Source organism: Nannospalax galili, unplaced genomic scaffold (genome assembly GCF_000622305.1).
Source record: "Nannospalax galili isolate Female #2095 unplaced genomic scaffold, S.galili_v1.0 scaffold529, whole genome shotgun sequence".
Lineage (NCBI taxonomy): Eukaryota > Metazoa > Chordata > Mammalia > Rodentia > Spalacidae > Nannospalax > Nannospalax galili.
In genome coordinates, this window is record NW_008360309.1 from 1,228,749 (window position 1) to 1,253,481 (window position 24,733).

Below are 24,733 nucleotides of genomic sequence, written 5' to 3' on the forward strand. Positions count from 1 at the left end.
TATCTGGTCAATCATTTGTTTGTTTTTTTGTTTTTTTTATCTTTTTGAGACAGGGTCTCCCTGTAGCCCCACTTGGCCTGGAACTTGCTATGTAGACCCAGCTGGCTTTGAACTCAAAGAGATCTGCCTGCCTCTCTGCCTCCCAAGTGCTGGGATTAAAGCCATGGCCACCATGCCTGGCTTCCAGTCAAGTATTTGTACCCAGATGTCCCTAGGTGCAAGTTCATCCACTGGAGGCTAGTCAGCCTGTCTAGAGTCTCTCCCTTAGAGAAGATCTGCTCTCTGTCACCCCGCAGTAATCAGTTGCCAATAGCTCCTCGGCTAAGGCTGGGCCCACTGCCCATTTCCCCAATTCTGTGCTGGGTTTTTGTCCGAGTTAGCATGGGTCTTGTCGTCACAATTGTGGTAAATTTCCAGAGGCTTAAAAACCTCTGTTTCCCTAGGTTCATGTACCCTGGCTCTAACAATCTTTCCACCCCCTCCCTCCTCAATAGTCCCTGAACCATGGATAGGTGAGGTTTAATACAGGAATCTTATCCAGGGATGCACACTGTGCGGTCTCTTATTCTCTATACCTTGGCCAGTCATGGCCTTCTGAGTGCATTGCATTCTGTTGCATGAGAAAACTTTGAAGGCAGGAGTTGAGAGATGTATTAGTGCTCTCCCTACCCTCATTCTGCTATGCTCCATGAGTTTTAGGTGTATAGGTTCTATTGTAGATGTGTCATTTGGGGCTGTGTGTGACCAGTTGTGGAACTTTGTAATAGTCTCCATATATTGCAGAAAGAAGCTTCTTTGATGAGTGGTATATGGCAGGTCTGTAGCAGGCAGATCAGGAGGCCAAGGGCAATGTGGGGGTAGGGAAAGCCTGTGGAGGGTCTAACTAAGCTGAAGAATGCAGTTAGTCTGATTGCAGGGGATCAGGATGCAGTGTGTGTCGGGGGAGGGGGTGTCCTGGGTTAGGAAGCTATTCCAGAGATCTGCTGTGGGAAGAGCAGGAACAGGCCTAGGCTCAAGGCTTGAAGGGGGACAGAGTGCAGGGAGAGAGCTTGGATTTTTCTTGTGACAGTAGCCATGATATGGGGTCTTGAGCCTGTTAAGTGCCTTGCTGTGTGATTGTACATGAATGTCCCTAGGGCTGATACCTGGGTAACAGTGGATGGACTCAGGAGTCCTGTTTTTCAAGTTGATGGTGAAGCCCTCACTGAGGGGGGCTGGCATTATTGGGTCATATCTAAAGACTGTCCTCAGGAAGGCCCACGTGGCCAGTGGTGAATAACAGTGAGGTGCCAGTGACTATCTACCACTTCCAGAAAGGCTATAGAGCCAGACCTGGCACCCTTGAACTGGAGACAGGCCTCAGAGCAAGTGTGTGAGAACTGCAGGGTAGGAAGCTGGTTCAGTCATCAGAGAGGGTGGCTATGTGGGGAGATGGGGAAGCAGCACCCTCCCCCTGAAGCTGCCCTGTACAGGTGATGGGCAGATGACCTCCTGCGCTCCCCATGACAGTGTCCCCACTCCTGTTCCTAGGAAAGTATTGTGTCACTGGCTAGAGTGGCTAGAGGGAAGGAGGGAGGATGGAGGGATTCCTGGGTCCCACTTGTGGGAGGAGCCCCAGCTTCCAGCAGGAACATGTGTGTGTGCAGGATGAGGTGGCACATGTGCCACAGCAGTTGTGGAGGTTGGAGGACAACTCTGTGGCAGGCTTCCCCTTCTGTCTTTTGTGGGTTCTAGGACCAGAGCTTAGGTTGTCAGGCCTGTGCCACAAATGCCTCAGCCACTCCACTCTCCCACTAAAGTTTTTTTTTTTTTTGGTCTTTTTGAGACAGGGTCTCCCTGTAGCCCCAGCTATCCTGGCACTCACTATGTAGACCAGGCTGGCCTTGAACTCAGAGATCCGCCTGCCTCTGCCTCCCAAGTGCTGGGGACTACAGGTGTGCGCCACCACGCCCGGCTTTCTAGTTTCTTTTAAAAGAAGTTTGTTTTTTGTTTTGTTTTGTTTTTGTTTTGTTTTGGTCTTTTTGAGACAGGATCTCCCTGTAGCCCCAGCTGGCCTGGAACTCAGTATGTAGACCAGGCTGGCCTCAAATTCACAGAGAGCCATCTGCCTCTGTCTCCTGAGTGCTCAGATTAAGGCATGTGCTGCCACGCCCAGCTTAAAAGAAGGTTGTTTTTAAGTTTATTTTATGAGTTTGAGTATTTTGTCTTGTGTGTAAGTGTACCATGCTCATGCAGTGCCACTGAGCCATCTGTCTCCCCAACCTTTCATTTTATGAGGCAAGGTCTCCCTCTGTAGCCCAGGTTACCCTGGAACTTGAGATTGTCCTGTCTCATTTCCTGAGAGTTGGGTCACAGCCCTGTGCCACCACCACCCTGGTTCCTTTCCCCTTGGTTTCTCTCTCTCTCTCTCTCTCTCTCTCTCTCTCTCTCTCTCTCTCCCTTGTTCTTTAAACAGTGGTTTTTCGAGGAAATTGAGCTTCCTGCTCTGGACCTCATGGTCTCCCCACATCCGGGAGTGACTTCTGGGGCGATGAGGGTGCTCAGTGTCATATCTTGCAATCTGGGAGGTAGCGCAGTTCTCCTGCCCTCGGCCTCTGATGGTTTGTCCCCAGGGTCCTGATGGACCAGGGGTGCATTCTTCCCTGGGTTGCTCTGTTTTCTGGGGTCCTCCCTGCACTCATGTTGTCACAGCTATGTGGGGAAGGCCTTTGTCGTGTCCACACTGCTACTAGTGCAGCAGATCATCCCTGTGACTGCCATATGGTCTTTCCAGTATCCACCCTGAGTCATTAAGAGTCATTAAATGATGGCTGGAGGGCCAGGCAAGGGCCAAGCCTGTCTTTGTAGATAAAGTTTATCATCTCATCATGACGTGGCTGTGTAGACAGGCTGAGAAGCTGGGGTGTTGGCATGGTCTCTCCAGGAGAGCTGCTGGCCAGATGTGGTCTCGAAGCCACGATGACACTGGTGTGGGTCCTGTGGTTCTGGTGTCATCATGTCAGCAGCACCTGCAGGGGAACGCCCAGCTGCACCACATGTACCACACAAGTGATGTTAGGTTCCCCAAGGCATCCACTAGGGACTGCCCCCTCCCCTCCATAGATACTGCACAGGCTCCACACAGACACTGAGGCTGGATAGGGGACCTGAGCCCAGGTTCTTGATGGGGTGGATGGAGGTAGCCTTGGCCCCTGGGAGGGAGCATGGCCTGGGGTTGCCTCTCACCAGCAGCTGACTGTTGCCTCTGCTCCAGTTCTGCAGTCCTATGGGGCTTGTGTGTGTGTGTGTGTGTGTGTGTGTGTGTGTGTGTGTGTGCTGGGGGTGGAGGGGGGTAGCGGGGTGGTAGTGTTTCCTCCATCCCTACCCAATCTGGATAGTAGGGCCAGGGCCTCCAGAGCTTTCTTGGTCAGGGACAAGTGTGTGTTGAGGGATCTGAGCCCCAGAAGGCTCTCTGTGGTCTGCTGTGGGCTCCAGTCCTCCTGTGCGTCCTTATCTCTGGTGTGGCCTCCACTGAGTGGTGACCAGGGAGCTGTCTCAGGGCAGGTCACAGCCAGAAGAGTGCCTTCCCTTCCCCATGGCCCTATTTTTGGAGTTGGTGCCCATGCTGGCTGCTAGTTCCAAGGAAATGAGCTTGGCTCACAGGGCATCTGGCATGGGCTGGCCCAGGAGGGTAGGAGTACTCCCCTGTCAAGGTTCTATATGTAGCATCCCAGAATGACCAGGCCACCTTGTCAGCTGCTCCTCACAGGTGTTCCCAGCCAGCTGCATGGAGTATGCCTGGAGAGGCATCTGACCCCTGCTGTCTCCTTCATCACAGCATCTTGAGGGAAGATTCCCCATTTTCTCTCAGCTTGGAAGATCCAGATTCCATCTCCACAGAGCAGTGTCCTCTAGGGCATGGTGTGCTTTCCCAGGCCCAGGCTGCTACAGCACCACAGGGTGGAAACTCTTGCCTGTTCCAAGGTGTGGTGACCCCCAAGTCTTCCAGTGGGGTGATTGGCCCAGGTCTGTGCTTTGGAGCTGTGGTTGTGACAGCCACCCTGGAACCCAAGAAGTTCTTGCCCTCCTCCTTCCCATTCAGAGCTTTGAGGTGACAGGATGGCCAACAGGCACAGCTGTGGACTCCAGGGCACTGCCTCAGGCTTAGCTGCCACGCGCCTTCCCACCTTCCCCATAGTGAAGTTGTGATGTTTGTTTGGGTTGAGACACCCGCAGCTGGGAGCCTGAGGGCATTGCAGGTGACCAGCGGATACAGACAGCAAGGCTGGTTCTTGCTACCTACGGACCAGGTTCTGTGCCCAAGGCATGGCCTGGCCTGGGGCAGTGGCCTGGCACACACCTGGCAGAGGCTACCCACTCCTATGGCACATGGCACTCAGGGCTTGGAGGGAGTCCAGGCCACTAGTTTTCCAGGAGTCCAGGCTGAGGCCTAGGAGGAGGACCAGGCCCTTCAGTCCCTTTGCTGGGGTCACCACGTGTGGACCTTGGGCCTGCCCATTGGGTGTGTGGGTGGCAGAACCTCAGGGAAGGTGCCCCAGAACTTGGGAGGCTCGGTGGGGACATAGGCACTGTGGGCCTTTCTGAGACTGTGACAGAGAGGAGCATGTTTGTGGTTTTCACTGGACTCCATTGATCTGTTCTGAGTATCTGCTTTGCTCATACTTGATGGATGACTGGTGACAGCCAGGCATTTCTGCTCTGAAGCCCAAGCCCCTGGCCTCCCTTGGGAGGCAGACCTGAGGGGACAGACAGTAAAGGGGCGTGTACTGGCCCACAGCACTGGATAGTTAGTGCAGGGAGACTTTGGTGACCCCAGGTCTAAGGCTGCATTGCCCAGACCAGCACAGGCATGGTTCCTGTATACTGTATCCACCATGTCTCCAGAGAACATTCCTCCAGCAGCCTTGGTCTGGCTGCCTTGGGCTGTCCCTGGCCCTTGGACACATGTGGTCCAGCAGGAGGCCACAATGATGAGATGCATGTTGGTGAAAGTGGTGAGAGTCTCACTGTGCCCATGGGGACTGCCTGAACACCTCCCCACTACCCACAGGCTAAGTGTTCTGGACTAGGGAAGCACTCAGTAGGAGGGACTGGCCAGGGGTGTGGCTTGTGGTATCTAGGTCAGACCTGGGGTCATTAGTGTCTCTGAGCATGTCCAGGCCCTGTAATTCCTAAGCATACACCTGACGTTTGATAGAAGGTACACAGCACTTAAATGAGCAATAGAAGAAATTACTAGAAGGTGGAGACATTCCCACACTCCTGGTTCAGGATCAGTATCTTACCCTAGCTTCTTGATGATTTTTACTTATTTTTATTTTATGTGTATGAGTGCTCTGCCTGCATGTATGAAAGTGTACCATGTACATGCAATGCCCATGGAAGCCAGAAGAGGGTGTTGGATTCCCTGGAACTGGAGTTATGAATGATTGTTAACCACTGTTAGGGCCTCCCTGTAGGGTTGTCCCCACTGCACAGGGCCTGACTTACAGGCTTTTCTTCTGGAATGTCGGTGTAAACCTCCATGATACCATCACTGCTGCATCCTACAAAACTAGCAGAGGGACAGCTTGAGTTGTGCCCCATCTGCAGATATGGCCTGGGTCCCTGGACTGTGGCTGCAGTGGCTGGAGAGTGCCTGCTCACCCCAGGGAGGACCCTCCCTAGGCACTGCCTCTCAGCAGGGCATCCTGGAAACTCTGTCTCTTCAGGATCCTCTCTCAAAACACTGTCTTTCAAAGGGATTTTAGTCTCACCTCCTGGAGCTTTTGAGGGGTGGGGTCGTGCCCTTGAGGCACCTTTCCTGGTGTATTTGACTTTCCTAGTCAGTCGTAGCCCTTTTGCCTGCCTTATGCAAAGCTACCTTGTGCACTGTAATTTTATTAATATTATTTATTTACTTATTTTTGGTCTTTTTGAGACAGGGTCTCCCTGTAGCCCCACCTGTCCTGGAACTGACTATGTAGACCAAGCTGGCCTTGAACTCACAGAGATCCACCTGCCTTTGCCTCATACTTCTGTGTGAGTGTGTGTGTGTGTGTGTGGCGTGTGTGTGTGCACACGAGTGCAGTGCCAATGGAGGCTAGAAGGGGCCATCGAATCCCTTGGAGCTTTAGTTACAGACAGTCAGGAGCCACCCAACTTGGGTGCAGGAGTACACAGTTGGTTCCTCTGCAGGGGCAGTGAGTGCTCTTAACTGCTGAGCTATCTTTCCAGCCCCTCACCTCAAATTTGCTCTCTTCCTCCCCAAATTATACATTGTTCACATCTCTGCACTCCACATGCTGTCCTCTCATAAGTGGCGGGTGGCTAAAACTGGCAGGCAGTAGCTACCCACAGCCTGGACACTCGCTCTCCTGAAATTTCTTCCACCAGTGCTGGGTGGGGTGTTGCATGTCTTTAATCTCAGCACTCACAGGCAGAGGCAGGCGGCTCTTCTTTGTGAGTTCAAGGCTGGCCTGGTCTACATAGTGAGTTCCAGGCCAGCTGGGACTACAGAGAAACCCTGCTTCAAAAAGAGGAAAAAAAAAAAAGAGGTGTTTCTTCCACCAGTCTATTCTGTTACTTTTAAATTCAGCCTCATTGATTAAAATATTGAAAAGGAACCAAACAAGTAATTGAAATACAGTAAAGGGTCAATCAAATGAAAACCACAACAGATGCCATAATAATAGACAAGACCATGCAGAAGATTGAGTTTCTTTTTTCTTTTTTCTTTTTCTTTTTCTTTTTTTTTTTTTTTTGGTCTTTTTGAGACAGGGTCTCCCTGTAGCTTCAGCTGTCCTGGAACTCACTACGTAGACCAGGCTGGCCTCGAACTCACAGAGATCTGCCTGCCTCTGCCTCTGCCTCCCGAGTGCTGGGGTTAAAGTTATATGCCACCACACCCAGCAGAAGATTGTGTTTCAAGGATGGAGGACAGAGCTGAGACAACAGTACGAAGACAGAAGGAAAGACACAGGAAAGGAAGTTAAGGAGCATGGGTGATTCTTCCAAGAATGGGATCTGTTCAGAAGGCCAGACCTGAGAGTGCCTGGTGTCAGAGCAGCCTTACTGAAGTTCTTAGGGTGCAGGCAGAATGCAGCCAGGCTCCTGTCTAGAACAGGATGCAAATGGGCTGCAGTTCAGACCCTTCCGGAAGCATGGGAGCTGGTGACTCACCATCTGCAGTTCTGTTGGTGTTCTGGTCCCCAGACTTCCACAGAATGGCCCATTGCCAACTGCTTACAGCATGCCAGGTCTTCAATACACAGCTCCAAACTCACCTGCCTTCCTCCTGCCTGGAGGGTGCCTAGTGCCCAGGCTTATGCAGCAGCAGCCCCACTCCTGGTACCAGCTCCAGCATCCCAGTTATCTTTGCCTGTGAGACAGGACACCTGACAGGAGCTTGAAACTGTGTTCCCAGGATAACAGTCCATGGTGGCAAGCAAGGTAGGGTAGCCGAAGCCATTTGGTGTATGCCTAGAAGAGCTTGTGGCTAGACCTATCCTGACAACAGACGGGAAACAGCTCAGGCCGGAAGTGGGGGTGGCAGTAACCCCTAAGGTCCACTTAGTCACCCATTTCCTTCAGCTAGGACCTTACGTCTTAATGGCTCCACCTTTCAACATAGGGTCACTAGCTGGCTGCAAAGTTTTCAAACATGTGAGCCCATGGGGGACATACCATATCCAGATACAGCAAGCTCACACGTGGCTTATTCTGTGGGTAAGCCCTATGCCTGATAGTACAATGTTACAGGGACTGTCCCCTCCCTAAGCATTCAGGCACTTTGTCCTCATTACCCCCATCCCAGGGGACAGCTGATTGTTTTGTTTCTTTTAATTTGGGGGATTTATTTTATTTAAAAATTTTTATGTGTATGAGTATTTTGTGTGCAAGGAGAAGACATCGGATCCCCTAGAATTGGACTTATGGGACATTGTTTGCCACCATGTGGGTGCTGAGAACTGAGCCTGGGTCCCCTCAAGAGCAGCCCCAGTGCTCTTAACCACTGAACCATCTCTCCAGCATTTTTTTTTTTTTTTTTGACAGAGTCTCCCTGTAGCCCCTGCCGGAATTCACTGAACTCATTCTGTGGACCTGGCTGACCTTGAACTCACAGACATTGCCTGGCTTTACCTCCTGAGAGCTGGGTGGCTTAGGCCACTATGCCCAGCCAGTTTTGTGTTTTTATGATTTTGAAATAGTCTAGTGTAGCTAGGCTGTGGAGCCTAGGGTGACCTTGAGACTCCTGTCCCTCCCACTTGAGCCTCCTGAGTGCTGGGATCACAGGTGCACATTAGGGTGTCTGCCTTGTTTTTGTTTTGTTTTAGAAACAGGGTCTTGCTCTCTAGCCCAGGCTGGTCTGGGACTTGTAGTCCTTCTGCCTCAGCCTCCTTAGTATAGAGGATGATGGGCCTCTGCCATCAGGGTCCACTTACCCCATTGTCTGATAATACAGTTTACCACTCACCTGTCCCATGACCCCCCAAAACAAAAAACCCACTTTCACAGACTTTTGTTTTTCTATTCTGAACTGTTTTTATTTTATTATTTTTATGTGTATGAGTGTGTTGCCTGCATGTATGTGAGTGCACCCGTGTCATGCAATGCCGCGGAGATCAGAAGAGGGCATCAGATTCCCCTGGAACTGGAGTTAAGGACAGTTCACAGCTGCCATGTGGGTGCTGGGAATCGAACCCGGGTCCTCTGCAAGAACAGTCTGTGCTCTTAACTGCTGAGCCATCTCTTCAGCCCAACTCTTGACTTTTTTTTTTTTTTTTGAAACAGAGTCTCCTTGTAGCCCCAGCTGCCCTGGAACTCACGTGGACCACGCTGGCCTCAAACTCACAAAGATCCGCCAGCCTCTGCCTCCCAAGTGCTGGGATTAAAGGCATGCGCCGTCATGCTTGGCTTACTCTAGACTATTTTTAAAGTTGTGTGCCCATGCAAGCACATGTGTGCCCAAGTTTGCTGGTGGAGGTCAGAGGCTAGCTCTTGGGAGTCAGCTCTTGTGCCCTGCCTTGTTAAGGCAGGGTCTCCCTTGTTGCTGTGTGCCAGCCTCTGAGCTTCTGGGAGTGTCCTGTCTCTGTTCCCCACCTCATCTAGTGATGCTGAGATCACACTGGGTCACCAGGCTTGTGTAGCTCAGCTACCTCCCCTGCCCTTTGCTATTTTATTTTCTTTTGTTTGAGACAGTCTCATGTAATATTTAGCCCAGGCTACATCTAATTCTCTAATAGCCAAGGCTGGCCTTGAACTTCTGATCCTCCTGCCTCCTCCTTATTGTTAATGGAGCCACAGCGAAGGCTTAGGTTTGTGAACCCTCACAGCCTCCCTGGGGCAGTGCAGAGTGAACTTGCTGAGCCTCATTGGGGACCCACCATGTACCTTGATGTGAAGCCTCTGGCAACCACCTGTGCTGCATGCCCACCATGGTAGAGAGTTCTTGGTCATCATGTCCTCACCAGCACTTGGTGTCAGTGCCTCTTAGCTATCCTCTGATGCTCTTAGCTATCCTCTGATGGTTATGCAGTGACAGTGTAGTCACACAGACTTGGTGTCGCAGACAGTGAGAGGTACTTGCTGCCTGCTGGCCTGACCCAGGCAGGGCTTCCTCCACACCCAGGTAGATAGTGCAAGCTGGACTGGCCTCCTTACCCTTGGCCTTAGGCCAGGAAGACAGTGGGGCCCTGTGACAACCAGGCTTCCACCTCTGGGGTGGGTACGAGGCTCATGAAGACCAACCTGGAGCTGGAGTTTCCACAATGCCCTCTCTGGCCCACACCATGCATATTAGGACCTCCTCCACAGCCTGGCACTAATCACTTGGGGAAACAGGCGTATGTGGCCAGTATGCTCCCACACCAGTACAGACTCTCCCAAAGTGGCTGCCTAGTGGGAGCTATTCTGCCAGTGATCTACTGGAGAGCCTCCGTCCTTGATGGCAGCCACCACCTCCTGCTACTACATCCCTCATAGCCTCGAACTACCCCCAGGGCACCTGTGTGCTGGGCCAGAAGGAGTGTGTGAAGAGGAGTCAGGTCTGAGGTACAGCCCAGTGGCTGTGCAGTTTTAAAAATGCATTTTAAAAGGGCTGGGATTTCAAGCCATCTTCCTCTTGCTGTGTTGGGGACCCCCAGGCACAGGCTGGAGAGGAGTAGATGGAGTTGGGACTCCAGACAGGGGTGGGCTATACTTCACTCCCCAGGTCTGTGAGCAGCCAGTCCTGCTGCAGTGTCCTGCGTGCTTGGCCACTAGGTCATTTGAGGGGACAGCACACTGCTCCTTGAGTGTCCTGTTTCTACCCATGTTGGACTACCGCACCCTGTGTTCAGAGCTCAGCTCTTGCCACTGTGCCCAGGACAGCCTTAGTTGCCTCAGGGACAAAGGCGCCTTTATGCTTCCCAGAGCTCAGGGAGAGTGAGCTCTTTGGAACTGTGGCACAGAAGCCACGGAAGCCACAGAAACGTACTTTCTGGATGGTGCTGGGCATAGTCCCCAGCACGACCTGGTAGGCAGCTCTAGTGACATCCTTAGGTTCCTGAGCTGCCCCCTCAATGTGTGCTGGCCTCTCTGTTCTCATTTAAAAAAAAAAAATTATTTCTCTATACTTTTTTTTTAAAAAAAAATTATTTTTATTTAATGTGTATTGGTGTATTGCTTGCATGTAGGTAGGTGGACCCATGTTGTGCAGTGCCCACGGAGGTCAGAAGAGGGTATTGGATCCCCTGGAACTGGAGTTACAGATGGTTGTTAGCCATCATGTGGGTGCTGGGAATTGAACCTGGGTCCTTTGCAAGAGCAGTCAGTGCTCTTAACCACTGAGCCATCTCTCCAGCCCCTTTATTTTTTTAATTTTATATGTATGAGTGTATTGCCTGCATGTAGGTAGGTACACCTGTGTTGTGCAATGCCCATGGTGGTCAGAAGAGGGCGTCAGATCCCCTGAAACGAGTTACAGACCATTGTTAGCTGCCATGTGGGTGCTGGGAATCAAACCTGGGTCCTCTGTAAGAAAGAGCAAACTGCTTTTAACTGCTGAGCCATCTCTCCAGCCCTGTTTTCATTTTTTTTTTCAGTATTTATTATTTTTATTTTATGTCTAAGCACGTATTGCCTGCATGTAGGTAAGTGCACCTGTGTCGTGCAATGCCCATGGAGGACAGAAGAAGCTGTCGGATCCCCTGGAACTGGAGTTACGGACAGTTGTTAGCTGCTATGTGGGTGCGAACCTGGGTCTTCTGCAAGAACAACCAGTGTTCTTAACCACTGAGCCATCTCTCCACCCCCATGTTTTCATTTTTTAAAGTGGGTCCCCGGACTAGTAGAAATATAGTTCATGTGGGCACCCACCTCGCCTGCTTGCTTAGCAGAAGCAAGATTTCCACACGGGATGAGGGCAGTCTCCATAGTCCCTGTGGGCTTAGGAGCAGTAGAAGAGAACTTGGGGAAGTCCCCACTTTCATTCCAGACGTGGGAGGAGCTGGGGAGAATCAGGGTGGGAGAGGAGGGTAGCTGTCCCCACCTTTATCCTATACTAGCCTGGCCCCATATTTCCTAGAGGACATGGGACTCCTGTGACCACAACCAGCTGCCTCTACTGGCTACAGCCTCTTACCTCCCCTCATCACCTTCCCACTTCAGAAGTCAGAGGCCCAGAATCTTTTGCAGAAACAGCAAGAAGCTCAGAGTTACAATAGGGCTGGGGTTATGTGTGGCATTGGGGTGGAAGTGCTGAGCAGCTCTGGCTTCTTTCCCACCCAGGTGCAAGGCCTCTCAAGCCAGAGCTGTGCCCAGCAGAAGCCAACCTCTCAGTTTCAGGACCTTGTAGTTGCCCTATGGGGATGTCTCAGAACCATTGCTGTGATGGGTGAGGGAGTTTACAGGGGTCCCACCTAGACTGCTCGGAGAGCCGGTGATCCCTAATCCCTGCTGTGTTGCAGCCTAGTAGTGGCTCTGGTGACAAGAGACTAGGTGGAGCCTGGACTGTTGCATGATGTGGACCTCAGGAAGAGGGCTGGGGTGGACCTCTGGTAGATCATGTACTTAGTATGTTTACAGGGATAGGTCTCCTCAGCACTGTCAAAGATGACTTTTAGGAATGGTCAAGAAACTCCCAGGTGTGGGAGGTTGGTGGCAACTGCCCTTTTCAGGGACTCCCCCCGCCAAGTGTCAGTGGGTGGTATAGCAGATGCACTGTTTGCACAGGTAGTCTGTGTGCTTGTGCACATGTATGGAGAGCATGTGGGGGGCGTGGCTGTCCTTAAGGCTCATCTGCATTTGGGGAGGTCTCTGAGCCACTCCCAGAACAGAGCTGTTGTGAGAATCAACCAGCAGGTCATGGGACTGTGTCCCCCTGGCCAGCCCTGTACTTGATGACTGGGGCCAAAAGACACTATAGCTGCGTGTGTGATCAGTACCATGTGTGCCTCTGCTCAGCTAGTGTCTGTGCCAGATGGGGGATCCATGCCAGGCTGTCAGCACAGGGATCAGCAGTGGTGGGTGGACTGTGGATTCCTCACCACACCTGACATAAGCTCAGTGATTTGCTAGGGCAGTGCTGCCACCAAGCCGGGAGTCAGCCCAGTGACCCTGAGGAGCAATCTAGATGGGACACGGGCCTCACAGTTGTATGAGCACCATACAGGGGCCAGCATGGACACCTGGGCTGCAGTGGCCTTGTAGATGACCACTGTTGGGGCCTTTGGGCTATGATGTGGCAGGTGCCAAAGCAAGGACCCCTTTGATGGTGTCTGAGAAGCTGGCAAGAAGCTGAGGCCTGGTTGGTGGGGCAAGAAGTCAAGATAATGGAGGCCTGAGCCACAGGGAGCTGTGGGGTCACAGGCTGATGGACAGGGCAAGAGCAGCAGGGGTGGCCAGCCTGAGGGCCAGGCGGGAACTGCATTCCTCACTCTCTCCCTGGTGGAAGTCACCTTACCAGACAGAACTGAGAAATTGAGAAACTTCTGGAATGTGGCTGTCCCCGAGGTTGGTACCTCTGCAGAAAGTTGAAGTAGAGCAGTCGCCTCCACCCCACCTTTCCCTGTCACCTTGAAGGAGATCAGCTGTGTTTGAAGGCAGGTGAGCATTCCATCCTGTAGGCTCCCTGCTGCCAGCTGCAGGGTGCCCAGCTCCACCACCACCACCCTCTACTAAGAGGGCTTGTCTGTCCTGTGATCAGCCTCCAGTGAGCTCTAGCCCCCAGCCTGCCTGCTCCTGTCAGCTTTGGCCTTGGGTCACACAGTGAGGATTTTGCCAGCAGAGCACACCCTGGTTTGTGAGACTGGAGGGAGCCCCACCCCTCAGCATCTCCACTACCTTGAACTTCTGCATCAACTCAGGGTAGGCCCTGACAGCACGTGCCTGTCACAGTGCGTGGTACCTGCATTGTCTTCCCCATGGGCCCTCAGCCTCTGAACCAGCAGTTCTGATACATAACTCAGAGTAGGTCTCACTGTAATCCAGGCTGGTCTCCACCTTTTGATTCCACAGTCATAGCTTTCCAGCTGGCCAGGCAGCACAGGCTGCCTCTTGAGTTTGTGAGCACAGGGGAGTGCCAGACCACAGGAACCATGGCTGGGGATCTAGAAGAGTCCTGATGGTTGGGTTCTGGTCTGGCTCTGGAAGCACAGAGGTAGACGTTATAGGAGCAATGGCTTCCCGAGATAGGCTAGACAGGCCCCAGCCACGGCACATTCCATTTTGTTTTGTCTTCTCTTCTCTTTGAGATGGGGGTCTTGTGTCGTCTAAGCTATACTTGAATTTGTTATGTAGCCAAGAATGGCCTTGAACTCCTGATCTCCTGTCTCCACTTCCTGAGTTCTGGAATGACAGGTGTCAGCCACGTCACCTGGTTTATGTGGTACTGAGAATGGACTCCAGGGCCCTCATGCATGCTAAGCAAGCGCTCTACTGACTGAGATGTATCTTGGCCCTGGGTTGTTTTTTTGTTGTTGTTGGTTGGGGTTTTTGTTGTTTGTTTGTTTGTTTGGTTGGTTTTGAGACAGGGTCTCCCTGTAGCCCCAGCTGGCCTGGAACTCACTCTGTAGACCAGGCTGGTCTCGAACTCACAGAGATCCATCTGCCTCTGCCTCCCTAGTGCTGGGATTAAAGGCATGCACCACCACACCCAGCAGGTTCTGTTTCTTAAGCACTGACTTTATAGCTTGGGACCTGAGCCAGCCAGACCTGAGAACCCAAGGCCAACCTCCAGAAGTGAACTTCAGCCCACAGCTTCTCAGCAACAAGGACTCACCTTCCCAGGCCTCCCTGTCTAGGTCCACCCCACCAACCCAAACTTAAGAGTGTCAGCCAGATGCTGTTGCCAGGTGACTGTCACCATTGGGCTGGTCCAGATGGAACCCAGGGCCTTGTACATCTTAGCCACGTGCCAGCCTTTGTTCCCTTCACACACACACACACACACACACATACACACACACACACACACACACTCATACATGTTAAACAAGAGGACAACTTGCAGGGACTCTGTTCTCTCCTTCCACCATATGGGTCCCAGGATGAAACTCAGACTTAGTGACAAGCCTTTCTCCACTGGACCATCCATCTTGCTGGCTCAGCTCTTCATTTTCTTTAGACAAGCTGTCATTCTGTAGACCAGGCTGGGCTAGAACTGGAGATCTTCCTGCTTCTGCTTCCTGAGTGCTGGGAAAACAGGTTTGTACTGCTGTGCCAGGCACTTCTGAATGTTCTGCTCATCATAACAGAACTGCTACCAGAATTTAGCAACCAGACATGGTGCTAAGGTCCCCTTAGAGCCTCCATCACTCTATTCTTGGAGCCCCGTGAGCCTTGGAGTGTCTATACAGGGCCATCTCCAGGTGTCTGAGCAGTCAGGAGCCCTTGGCGATGCTCATGGCCTGAGCTGGGGCCACATCTTGAGGCCTTGGGGCTGGGCTGGAAAGATGCACACAGAGGTGACAGCTGGCGTTTGGGCACACTCTTCTGTAAATTGCCCCTAGTCTTAGGGTTCCAGCCCTGGGAGACATCCAGGCAGGCCTGTTTTGCAGCCCAGGGTGTTGTAGACCTGGTAGCTCCTGTGGAGGTCACAGAAGAACAGATGAGCCCTTAGGAAAAAGAAAAGTTGAGGGCCTTCAAGGTGTCCCACTCAGCAGTCCTCTAGTGGCTGTGATGAGGCACCCAGGGAGGGAATGCCTGCCCTCCTCCTGGTGTGGGTAGCTGTAGGGCCTCACATAGGACCACCCAGGCCTGGCCTGAATGTCTCCTCCTGGGTAGGTGATACATCAGGCTGCTAGTCAGGTGGCTGGGGAGTCCTGGGTGCTCTGGGCTATACAGGGGGAATCTTCAAAGGAAAGACCTATGCCTAGATGTGAAAAAGACAGGGTGGGTGAACCGTGCCCCCCCCCGCCCCTGTGTGCACCCTCCTCAGTAGGGTGCAGGGCTCCAAGGAGGGAGCAGATGGCTTGGCTGTGATTACAGTGGACTCTTTCACTCTGGAGCTCAAGCTAGGGGAGCACTGTGCTTGAAGACTGGCTGACCTGGGTCAAACCCTCCCTGCCTCAAGGACCTGCTCTCCTTTTGGGGGCTGGAGGAAGTGTTAGAATTTGAGGAAGGGCAAGTGCTGAGGGTGAAGCAAAGGAGGGTGACAGGATAAGGTGGGGGTGATGGGAGGTGTGCCAGAGGGTCGGCCCCAGGGAGTTCAGGGAGTTAATACACAGGCTGCTGGGAGACAGAGTTGTTTAGCAAACGCTCCTTGTCCTTTTCCCAAGTCATGTGGGGGTCACCAGTGGGGGTGAATTGTAACATCGAGTGAGATCAAATGGTGCAGTGGCCATACTGGGGTTACTTGGGGACAGCAGGGCCTGGTGTTGCTGTGAGGCTGGGTCCCTACACCCTTGGGCACCCTTGTCCTCCCCAGTGCTGCCTCCTGTAACTGAAATGTGGTGACGGGGGGTGGGAGTAGGTGGTTAACAGCAGGGTGCTGTGTGCAGCACCTTGATTGTGACTGATTTTGGTTGTGGCTTCTGCTGGGAGCCCAGTGGATCTGCCCCATCACCCTACCACCACACAGGGATGACAGGGGCCCGAGGGTGACACCGGCCAGCTGTCTAGCAAGCTTAGCAGCATCTGTGGAGCCAGACCGGGGTAATGCCCTGGTAGTGATTGCCAGTGGACTCAGCAGGCAGGAAGCAGAGCTAGTCAAACTCAGAACCATGAGATGGGCTGAGAAAGCTCTTCAGAGATCAGTCGAAACTGTGCCCAGAAGATGCTGGAGTTGGGGGGTGGTCATTTGCAAGATTGCCATAAAACACTTTTCATTTATGTATGTATGTCTGTCTGTCTGTCTGTCTGTCTGTCTGTCTGTCTTTTTGAGACAGGGTCTCCCTGTAGCCCAGCTGACCTGGAACTCGCTATGTAGACCAGGCTGGCCTCGAATTCACAGAGACCCGCCTGCCTCTGCCTCCCAAGTGCTAGTATTAAAGGCGTGTGCCACCACACCTGGCCCTTACTTATTTTTTTTAATTTAAAAATATTTGGGGGGTTCTTTTTTTGAGACAGGGTCTCCCTGTAGCCCCAGCTGTCCTGGAACTCACTATGTAGACCAGGCTGGCCTTGAACTCACAGAGATCCGCCTGCCTCTGCCTCTGCTGGGATTAAGGGCGTGCGTCACAATGCCCAGCTTAATTTAATTAAAAAAAATTTTATGTGTATGCGTGTATTGCCTGCATGTAGGTAAGTACACCTGTATCGTGCAACGCCTGCAGAGGACAGAAGCGACTGTTGGATCCCCTGGGACTGGAGTTACAGACAGTTGTTAGCTGCCATGTGGGTGCTGGGATTCAAACCTGGGTCTTCTGCAAGAAAAACCAGTGTTCTTAACCTCTGAGCCATCTCTCTAGCCCCTAAAACACTTTTTAAAAAGTATTAAGCTGGGCGTGGTGGCACATGCCTTTAATCCCAGTATTCTGGAGGCAGAAGCAGGTGGATGGCTATGAGATTCAGGCCAGCCAGGGCCACATAGTGAGACCTTGTCTCAAAACCAAGCAAGCACACAAACAAAAAGAGTTCAAGGCTCATCTCTGTTACAAAGAGAGCAAGCCCCCCCCATACAAAAAGATATATTTCACTTTATCAAAATGAAGAAATTATGCATTTTGAAAGACATACTAGGAGAACCAAGAGATGAGCCCCAGACTCATGTGGTGAAGTGCTGGCCTGCATGATCTGGGCCCTATGTTCCGGCCTTAGTGCTTCCAAAACAAAATGCCTACATCCCGATACAGATTTCATAAGTAATAATGTAATGATGGAGGTGGCAGGAGACACCTGTCACCCCAGCACTTCTGGGCTACCTTGTGCTACATGGGACCTGCATTCAAGCATGTGAAGAGCTCAGGGAAACTCCGAAGAAAAAGTAGTTGGGTTGGCTGAGCAGGGGGGGATCAGGAGTTTAGGGTCATTCTCAGCTACATCCTAAGTAAGTTACAGACCAGCCTGGGCTACATGAGATCCTGTCTCAAGTGTCCTTATATAAGAGATAGACAAGTCAGAAGACCACATGACCACCTGAGGCAGAGACTGAAGTGAGTCGCAAAGAAAGGTTGCCTTAGCATCAGCAACGTTGACTTCCTATTTGCAGCCTCCAGCTCAGGGGCATTTGTTCAGCAGCCCTAGGCCCTTCACACTATGTGACCCCCAAAGGCACAACTTCAGAAAAGATCCATTCACAAGAACAGAAAACAAGTTTGGCTGTGGTAGTGGCACAGCCTTTAGTTTCAGCACTTGGGAGGCAGAGGCAGGAGGTTCTCTGTGAGATCAAGGCCAGCCTGGTCTTCATAGTGAGTTCCAGGCCAGCCTGTGCCACATAGATAGAGGCACAAACAAAACAAAACAAAACAAAACAATGAATGTGAGGTGACTGGGTCCCATGAGAGCAGCACTGGCTCTGGGTAAGGGAGAACGTGGTTGCCATTCTGGCTGTGGTCTACAGGGTCTGCAGGAAGGTCTGGGTTGTGGCTTTACTTCTGACCTGAAGTTTCCTGAGGGCATCGTTCCTTTTGAGCCTTCTGGGTCCCTCCCTGAGTTTATACAGACATGCCCGCTGTGGGACCACCTTGTGCATCACCTGGCTCAGCAGCGCTCCCTCAGCTGGGAGACATCTGTCCCCCTGCCCTGCCTGACCTGCTCAAGTGACTAGGACCTCAGTGAGGGCCACACACGCAGGGCTTGGTTACCCTGCTCTAGCAAATCCTAGAGACACTGCTCCCAACCAGGGACCTAGCAGTCTTGTTGACCACACTAGTCCTGCCAGGAAGCCAAGAGACTTCCTGAACGATATTTCCCAACAGGCTGGGCTTTACTGGAAGGGGGTGGCTGCCAGGAGGTCACTGGCCAGGACTCAGCTGCACCACCCTCCCTCTCCCACCCACTAGCCTCTGTGAAGTCAGCATGTGACCGATGCTCCAGGATGCTGGCAGAAAGGACCCAGGCCCCACTCCCTGCTTTCTCATCTTGTGAATGGTAGTGAATGCCAGAGGGGACACACTCCCAGAGGGGTTGTCACGAAAACCGTGGTCACTTCTGGCTCTAGAAAAGACTACAATGTATCCTGGGCCATCCTCACTCCCAGCTAGTATCTGGGGTCCAGATGCGGACTGGCACATCTGGTCACTCTGAGCCCTGCTCCTGGCTCACACTCTCAGCTATGGACTTGCTGTTTTCAAACTCAGGGCCCTGCCCTGATCCACCTCTCTTCAGCTGGGGCTTCCATATTTCCATGGTGGCCAAGTTGAATTGGGGTCCATATGCCTTTCAAGCCTCTGGCAACTTTTGTTTTTGAGGCAGAGTTTTATATAGCCCAGCCTGGCCTCTAACTCACTGTGTAGCCAAGAATGACCTTGTACTCCAGATCCTCTTGCCTCTACCTCTACAGGGTTGGGATGACAGGGTCTGTTGTCCCTGGACAATAGTAGGGCTGAAACCCTCTCCCACCACCCTTGGGGCCCAAAGAGTCCTGGGAGCTGAGTCCCCGCCCCCACCTAGCGGTACTCACCAGTATCCAAAGTCTTGTGTAAACTGTTGGCTGCCTCAGGCTGTCATAAATACTTCCTGTTACCTCACCTCTGGGATGGGAGGGGGGATTCCAGTAGCTCCCTCCTCACCCTGCCTGCATTGGCAGAAAAGGTCTGGGCCAACTTTTTTGGGGCCTCTCCCAGCCATCCCCCATGAGTCACTGCACCTGGCCTCCTGGGGCACTGTGTCGCTGCTGCTGCTGCTGCTGCTGTGAGGGTCTGAAGTCAGTTAACTCTCAGCCTCTTCCAGTCTGGCCCCACCACACTGTCAGCCCAGGTACAGCCCTGCCTGGGCCCAGGCCCTCTCTCAGAGTTCAACTTCAGGGGTGATGCAGGTACTCCAAACAGTGTGGTCATCTATCCCTGCTGCCCGCCCATAGCATACAGGCAGCTCATTAACCTGGTGGGATGGGGAGGCTTGTCACTCTGGTCAGTCTCTATGGAGGGTCTCCTGTGGCCCTAGATGCCATTTGTTTCTGCCATTTGGCACAAGCTGAGGCTGCCAGAAACAGGTGCTGGGAGTCCCACATGACCACCTGGGTCTCCTTGTGTTTCCCAAGGTCATGTCCAGCTTTCTTCTAGCCACTTGCAGGCTCAGCTGACTGCATAGAACTGTTTCTAGGTCTTTCTCAGTAAAGGGGTGCTCAGAGCAGCTCTTACCCCAGAACCAACTTGGTTCCTCTGCTGAGAGCCCAGATGAGCCTGTAGGGAGTGTCTCCTGATCCACTGCTGAGGCCTGCCAGGTCACCTGCCCCAGCCCCTCCCACCATCCCAGCACCCATCTGCCAGTGTTGCCTGTAGGAGGCACTGTGGGACCAACACAGATGCCTGTTTAAGACCAGGGCCTTGCAGGGCCATCACATCTTAAAAGGTGACCTTCAGCACTCAGGAGGCAGAAGCAGGCGGATCTCTGTGGGTTTAAGGCCAGCCTGGTCTACAGAGTGAGTTCCAGGACAGCTGAGGCTACAGGGAGACCCTGTCTCAAAAAGACAGAAAAAAAAAAAGTTGACTCTCATGACACACAGGCATGCCACCTTCAGGAGCATGCTGGGCTAGAGCCTCCACCAGCCACATGGGGAAGCAGGCCACCTGCACTCTTCAGGGGTGGTGCCAATTTTCACAGCACACAGCCCCTGGGTGGCAAGACCAGGTTAACCACTTTTTTTTTTTTAAACAGGCTCTCTTGTAACCCAGGCTAGTCTCAAACTTGTTACATAGTTGAGGATTACCTTGAACTCCCAAGTGTTAGGATTACAGGTATATGCTACCATGCCTGGTCCCAGGTTGCTGCTTTCTCGAGGAGCCTTCTGGAACCACAAATCTCAGAAGGCTGTGTTCCTCAGTCTGGAAGCAGCCCTTTCTAGACCTGACTCACAGGGTAGGGAGATCATTAAATGGGTGGAAGTCATTAAAATGTGTGTTCTAGGCCCTTGGTCCTGACAGCCTCAGATGCTAAGAGTGGCTGTGGCAGCTGTGGTGGGCGCAGGTAGCTTAGAGCACGTGAGAAGTTTATAGAAACCAGTTCTCTGTGAACCTCACAAGGCCTTGGAGTCTGTGTTGTGGCCCAGTATTCCTAGGTCACCAAGCTAAGAGCTTGGATTCGAGGGACCCACCACCCTCTGCATGGCCCAGCTACACTGTGCCCTGGAGGGTGGTGTCTCTGCAGGACTCACTGTCAGGCAACTTACAGGTGTCCAGAGACAGCAACCACCTGCCCCAGAACAGAGGCGTCAAGGGTGACAGCCACAGCCAGCCAGGCCACTGGGTCTACCAGACCACCTGCTGGGGTAGCAGCTCAGCACCAGCAGGAGCTCGCTCAAGTCACCTGTGCTCCCTCACACTGGCTTACCTGACAGGCTACCAGCTGTCAGCAGCTTGGTCCAAGGGCCATGGGCAGCTGTGGTCATCAGCCTACTTGGGGACAGCAAGTAGTGTCCCCCCTGTTTGCTCTGTCTTTATCAGTTGGCTTTCACTCTGGGTTCACTGTGACCTTAGGGTACATATGGGTCACAGAACTATGCTCAGAGGCTGTTAGCCTCAGTCTGTGGCCCACGCTGGCACAGGCCCCACCATGTTCCTGCCCAAGCCTCCCAAGGAACCCTGGGATGCCACCATTTCTGCCTTGTTCTGATATCGCACAAGGCCAGCATCTGTCCCCAGCCCACACGGGAGCTAGCAGCTCAAGTGACAGCAGTCTGGGTGCTGTCATTGCTCAGGGCTACTCAGGTGGTTGTGTAGGGAAGGGCCTTGTGTCCATGTGAATTGCTGACTGTTTACATGAGGGCCCAGCCAATTCAGGAGATACCACAGGAGTCTGTGTGGCCAGGAGCCTAGGTCTGTGACAGCAGCCAGGTCACATGGGGGCAGTCAAGTGGAGTCAGCTATCACTGGCCTTGGAGGAAGACTGGACTAGATGTCTCTGCTTCTGTCTTTCAGCACAGGAAGTCCCACTGAGCAGTGAGCAGCTCGGGTGCCTTCAGAGGACCCACTGCCCAACAGTTTCAGGGCGTGGGAGGGGTCTGCTGGGCAGTGTGGCCATGGGGGGTTGGGGATGGGGGGGGGAGCTGGCCCTTTGGGCTGCCCACCAGGATGTATGCAGGTCCTAGAAGGAGCATCTGCCTCTGGAGAGCTCGACCCTAGGGATAGACGAGGGCCAGGTGTCCTAAGTCCCTGCTCTGGACCCACCATCTGCTGTTCTCCCCCTGGGCACCCTTCTAGGCCTCAGCCACTCTGGGTCTCTGAGCCAGAGCCAGAGTCTCCTTTTCTCTGAGTGGTTTCCTTTGACCCACTCTGCCCTCTGCTGTTAGGAATGGTGAGGTGGCCCAGTGTGCAGGGGAGCCTGAAAAAGAAAGTGGAAAGGCAGTGGGGGGACTTTCTTGTCCTATTTGGGCATTTCCTGTCCCCCCAGTCCCCGTCTCACAGACACCTGGCAGGCCTGTGGCCACTGAAACGTGCCTCCCATAAAACACACACTGTTAGAATTGTCTAACCACTGAGAGATTTAGTTTGTTTGGGGCTTTGATTTTTTGGTATTTTCAAACAGCATGTCACATAGCCTCGGACTTGCTGAGTGGCCACAGATGACTTTGAACTCCCACCTTAGCCTCCCAGACCTGTGAATGGACTCAAAACAGCTAACAACAACCTGTGGTGAGAGGTCAGCTCTAAGTTCTCCTGGGGTCCCTGGCAGGCATCTTTGCCATAGATCCCTGGATGTGCCATGGGGCCAGGGATTAGTTCAGTGCAAGTGTGAGGCGTATGTCTGGGGTTTGGGGGTCCTTGGCTCCACCAGTATCAAAAAAGCAAAACAATCCAACTAAACCATATGTGCCCCATGCTGTTGCTGTGAGGAGTCTGGGTCAATGAGTCCTGGCCAGCCCCTGCAGCACTGCCTCCTCCATCGTTCTGTGGGTGCAGATGTCTGCTGCAGGCCAGGTGCATTTCTATAAGGAAAGATGTGTGCTGTCTCTCGGCATCTGTCATCCAAAACTCTCCTGTATCATGTCTGAGCATTCCAGCAAAGGCCACATGACCTCTGTTCCAGGTACAACTGCGTGGTATGACAGGTCCCTCCCAAGCTACTCTGCTGGGGGCCTCACCACCATCTTCAGCACAGTGGCTGTTGTACAGCGGCCTTCCATATGCAGTCCATGTGGAACAAGGTGGACACTAGATATCCTGTGTCATGGCCAAGAGCTGGCTTGGTGTTGAGAGGGCAGAGCTCGTGCTGGTTGGCCTCAGTTTCTTGGAGTGTCTGCCAGGACAGGACCCTCAGATCTGTGGACATAGCCCAGCAGAGTGGGCAAAGTTGGGGGCCCCAGCAGATGAGGGGGAGCCTCTGTCACCTCCACCCTGGAGGCTAAGTATGTGTCATGTTTAGGGCCACAGGGTCTCAAGTGGCCATGCAGGCTACTGGGAGGCTGCTTCCTCACTCTGTCCCACCTCCCCCAGCTGTTCCTGTCACGTTAGGGAGCGGTGTGGTGGTCTCCTGGCCCAGCAAATGGTCCCTTTACCTCTGGAAACCTGTTCCACCCCAGGCTATCCTGCAGTGGCAGGGTACATAGTGGCCACTGCAGATGGGCAGAGAGAGCTGGAGAGGGCAGGAAGGAGCCTGTGGCATCTTTGAGAGGAGGCAGCATGAGGACAGACTTGAGCCAGGGATGTGGTGGCTATCCAGGACTGCCTGGTGGCAGTGGGGACACTGAGACTGCCTGCGCAGGCCCAGCATGGGGCAAGCAGTCTCCCTGGCCACCATTTTCCTGAAGTATCCTACATTGATCTCTGGGCAGAAAGCTTCCAGTGCATGTTGCTTAGACATGGTGACAGTGTCCCTAGCCAAGCTAGCGGGGTGGGACAGGCCCCTCCAGCTGCTCTTAGAGTCCAGCAGCAGGGGACATTGATGCACAGCTTAGCCAGCTCCTGCTCTTGTAGGGGTCCTGCTTTTGGAGTGCTGAGGTTATCTCACCCCCTCCAGCTCTTGCTGCTTCCTAGTGGGCCATGCCTGAACTCTGTCCTCCTCCTCTCCCAATGGAGGTCATAAGCTAGTGGCTTCTGAGGGTAGTGCTGACCTTGGAGTCCAGCCTCTTTCATTGGGGTTACCAGCTGTCTTGTCTTGAGCATTTGCTTTTGACTCTGTGTGACCTCGGCTCTGTGGTTGGAGGAACTTCTACAGATTTTTGACAGCCCTGCCCCAGCAAGCCATCACATACGCTTTTGTTCTGCCACTGTGGGTCCTGTGTCTGGTCCTGTATTGCTAGAAGGAACTGGATTTTTTGTTTGCTGACATTTTCCTGTTGTATTTCTCTTGTAGGATTCAGTATCATTGAGGCCATCCATCCGATTTGAAGGAAGCCAAGGGGTGAGTGTTTCCTGTCTTGACAAACATGAGCTGTGGACCCTGGGCAAGTGGTAAGCCAGCTGAGACCCACTACCTCTGGACTGCCCAGGCAAGACTGGTGCCCAGTGCAGTCCATGTGTGGACAGAAGTCAGTCATCTCCTTCAAGCTTCTGAGTGTGCCCTCTCTATAGATACCCTCCAGCTCCCAACACCTACCTCCAAGTCCTTAGCTCTTTAACACCAAGGCCATGAGTGCACATGTGGGTTTTGGTGGTGGGTGGGGGTGCTAAGGACTCAGCGCCCATTATTTGCAAAATGCACTTGCCTGCCTATGACCATCTCCTTAAACAAACAGCAGGAGTACAGTGAAGGGATTGCTGCTCACCCTAGCTCTCCATGCTCATGAAGCTTGGAGAAGCCTTTTAAAAATGTGTTTCTGGGCCGGGCACGGTGGCGCACGCCTTTAATCCCAGCACTTTGGAGGCAGAGGCAGGCAGATCTCTGTGAGTTCAAGGCCAGCCTGGTCTACATAGTGAGTTCCAGGACAGCTGGGGCTACAGGGAGACCCTGTCTCAAAAAGAACAAAAAAAAAAGAAAGAAAAAAAATGTTTCTCGGGAAACACAGCATTCTACATGCCAAGCAAGCCCTCTGCCCCTCAGCTCCTTGTATTCATAGTCATATTGCCTCAGCCCCCTGAGTCACTGGCACAGCAGACTTACACTCCCAGGCCAACCTTTGTTTCTTGGTGGGTTTTTTTTTTTTTTTTTTTTTTTTTTTTTTTTTTTTTTAAAAAAAAAAAAAAAAAAAAAAAAAAAAAGAGGACGATAAATCTTTCACTGTGATATATCAAAATAA

General features: G+C 52.6%; 1 protein-coding gene across 1 annotated transcript in view; it reads left to right on the top strand.

The window, feature by feature from the left end:
• Positions 1-24,733, top strand: part of Ell (elongation factor for RNA polymerase II) — a 48,725-nt gene that overhangs the window by 6,195 nt on the left and 17,797 nt on the right. The window contains exon 2 of the mRNA XM_008824545.3: positions 23,851-23,898. Within this exon, the coding sequence (XP_008822767.1) occupies positions 23,851-23,898 (48 nt within the window). The remainder of the gene's footprint in view (positions 1-23,850; positions 23,899-24,733) is intronic.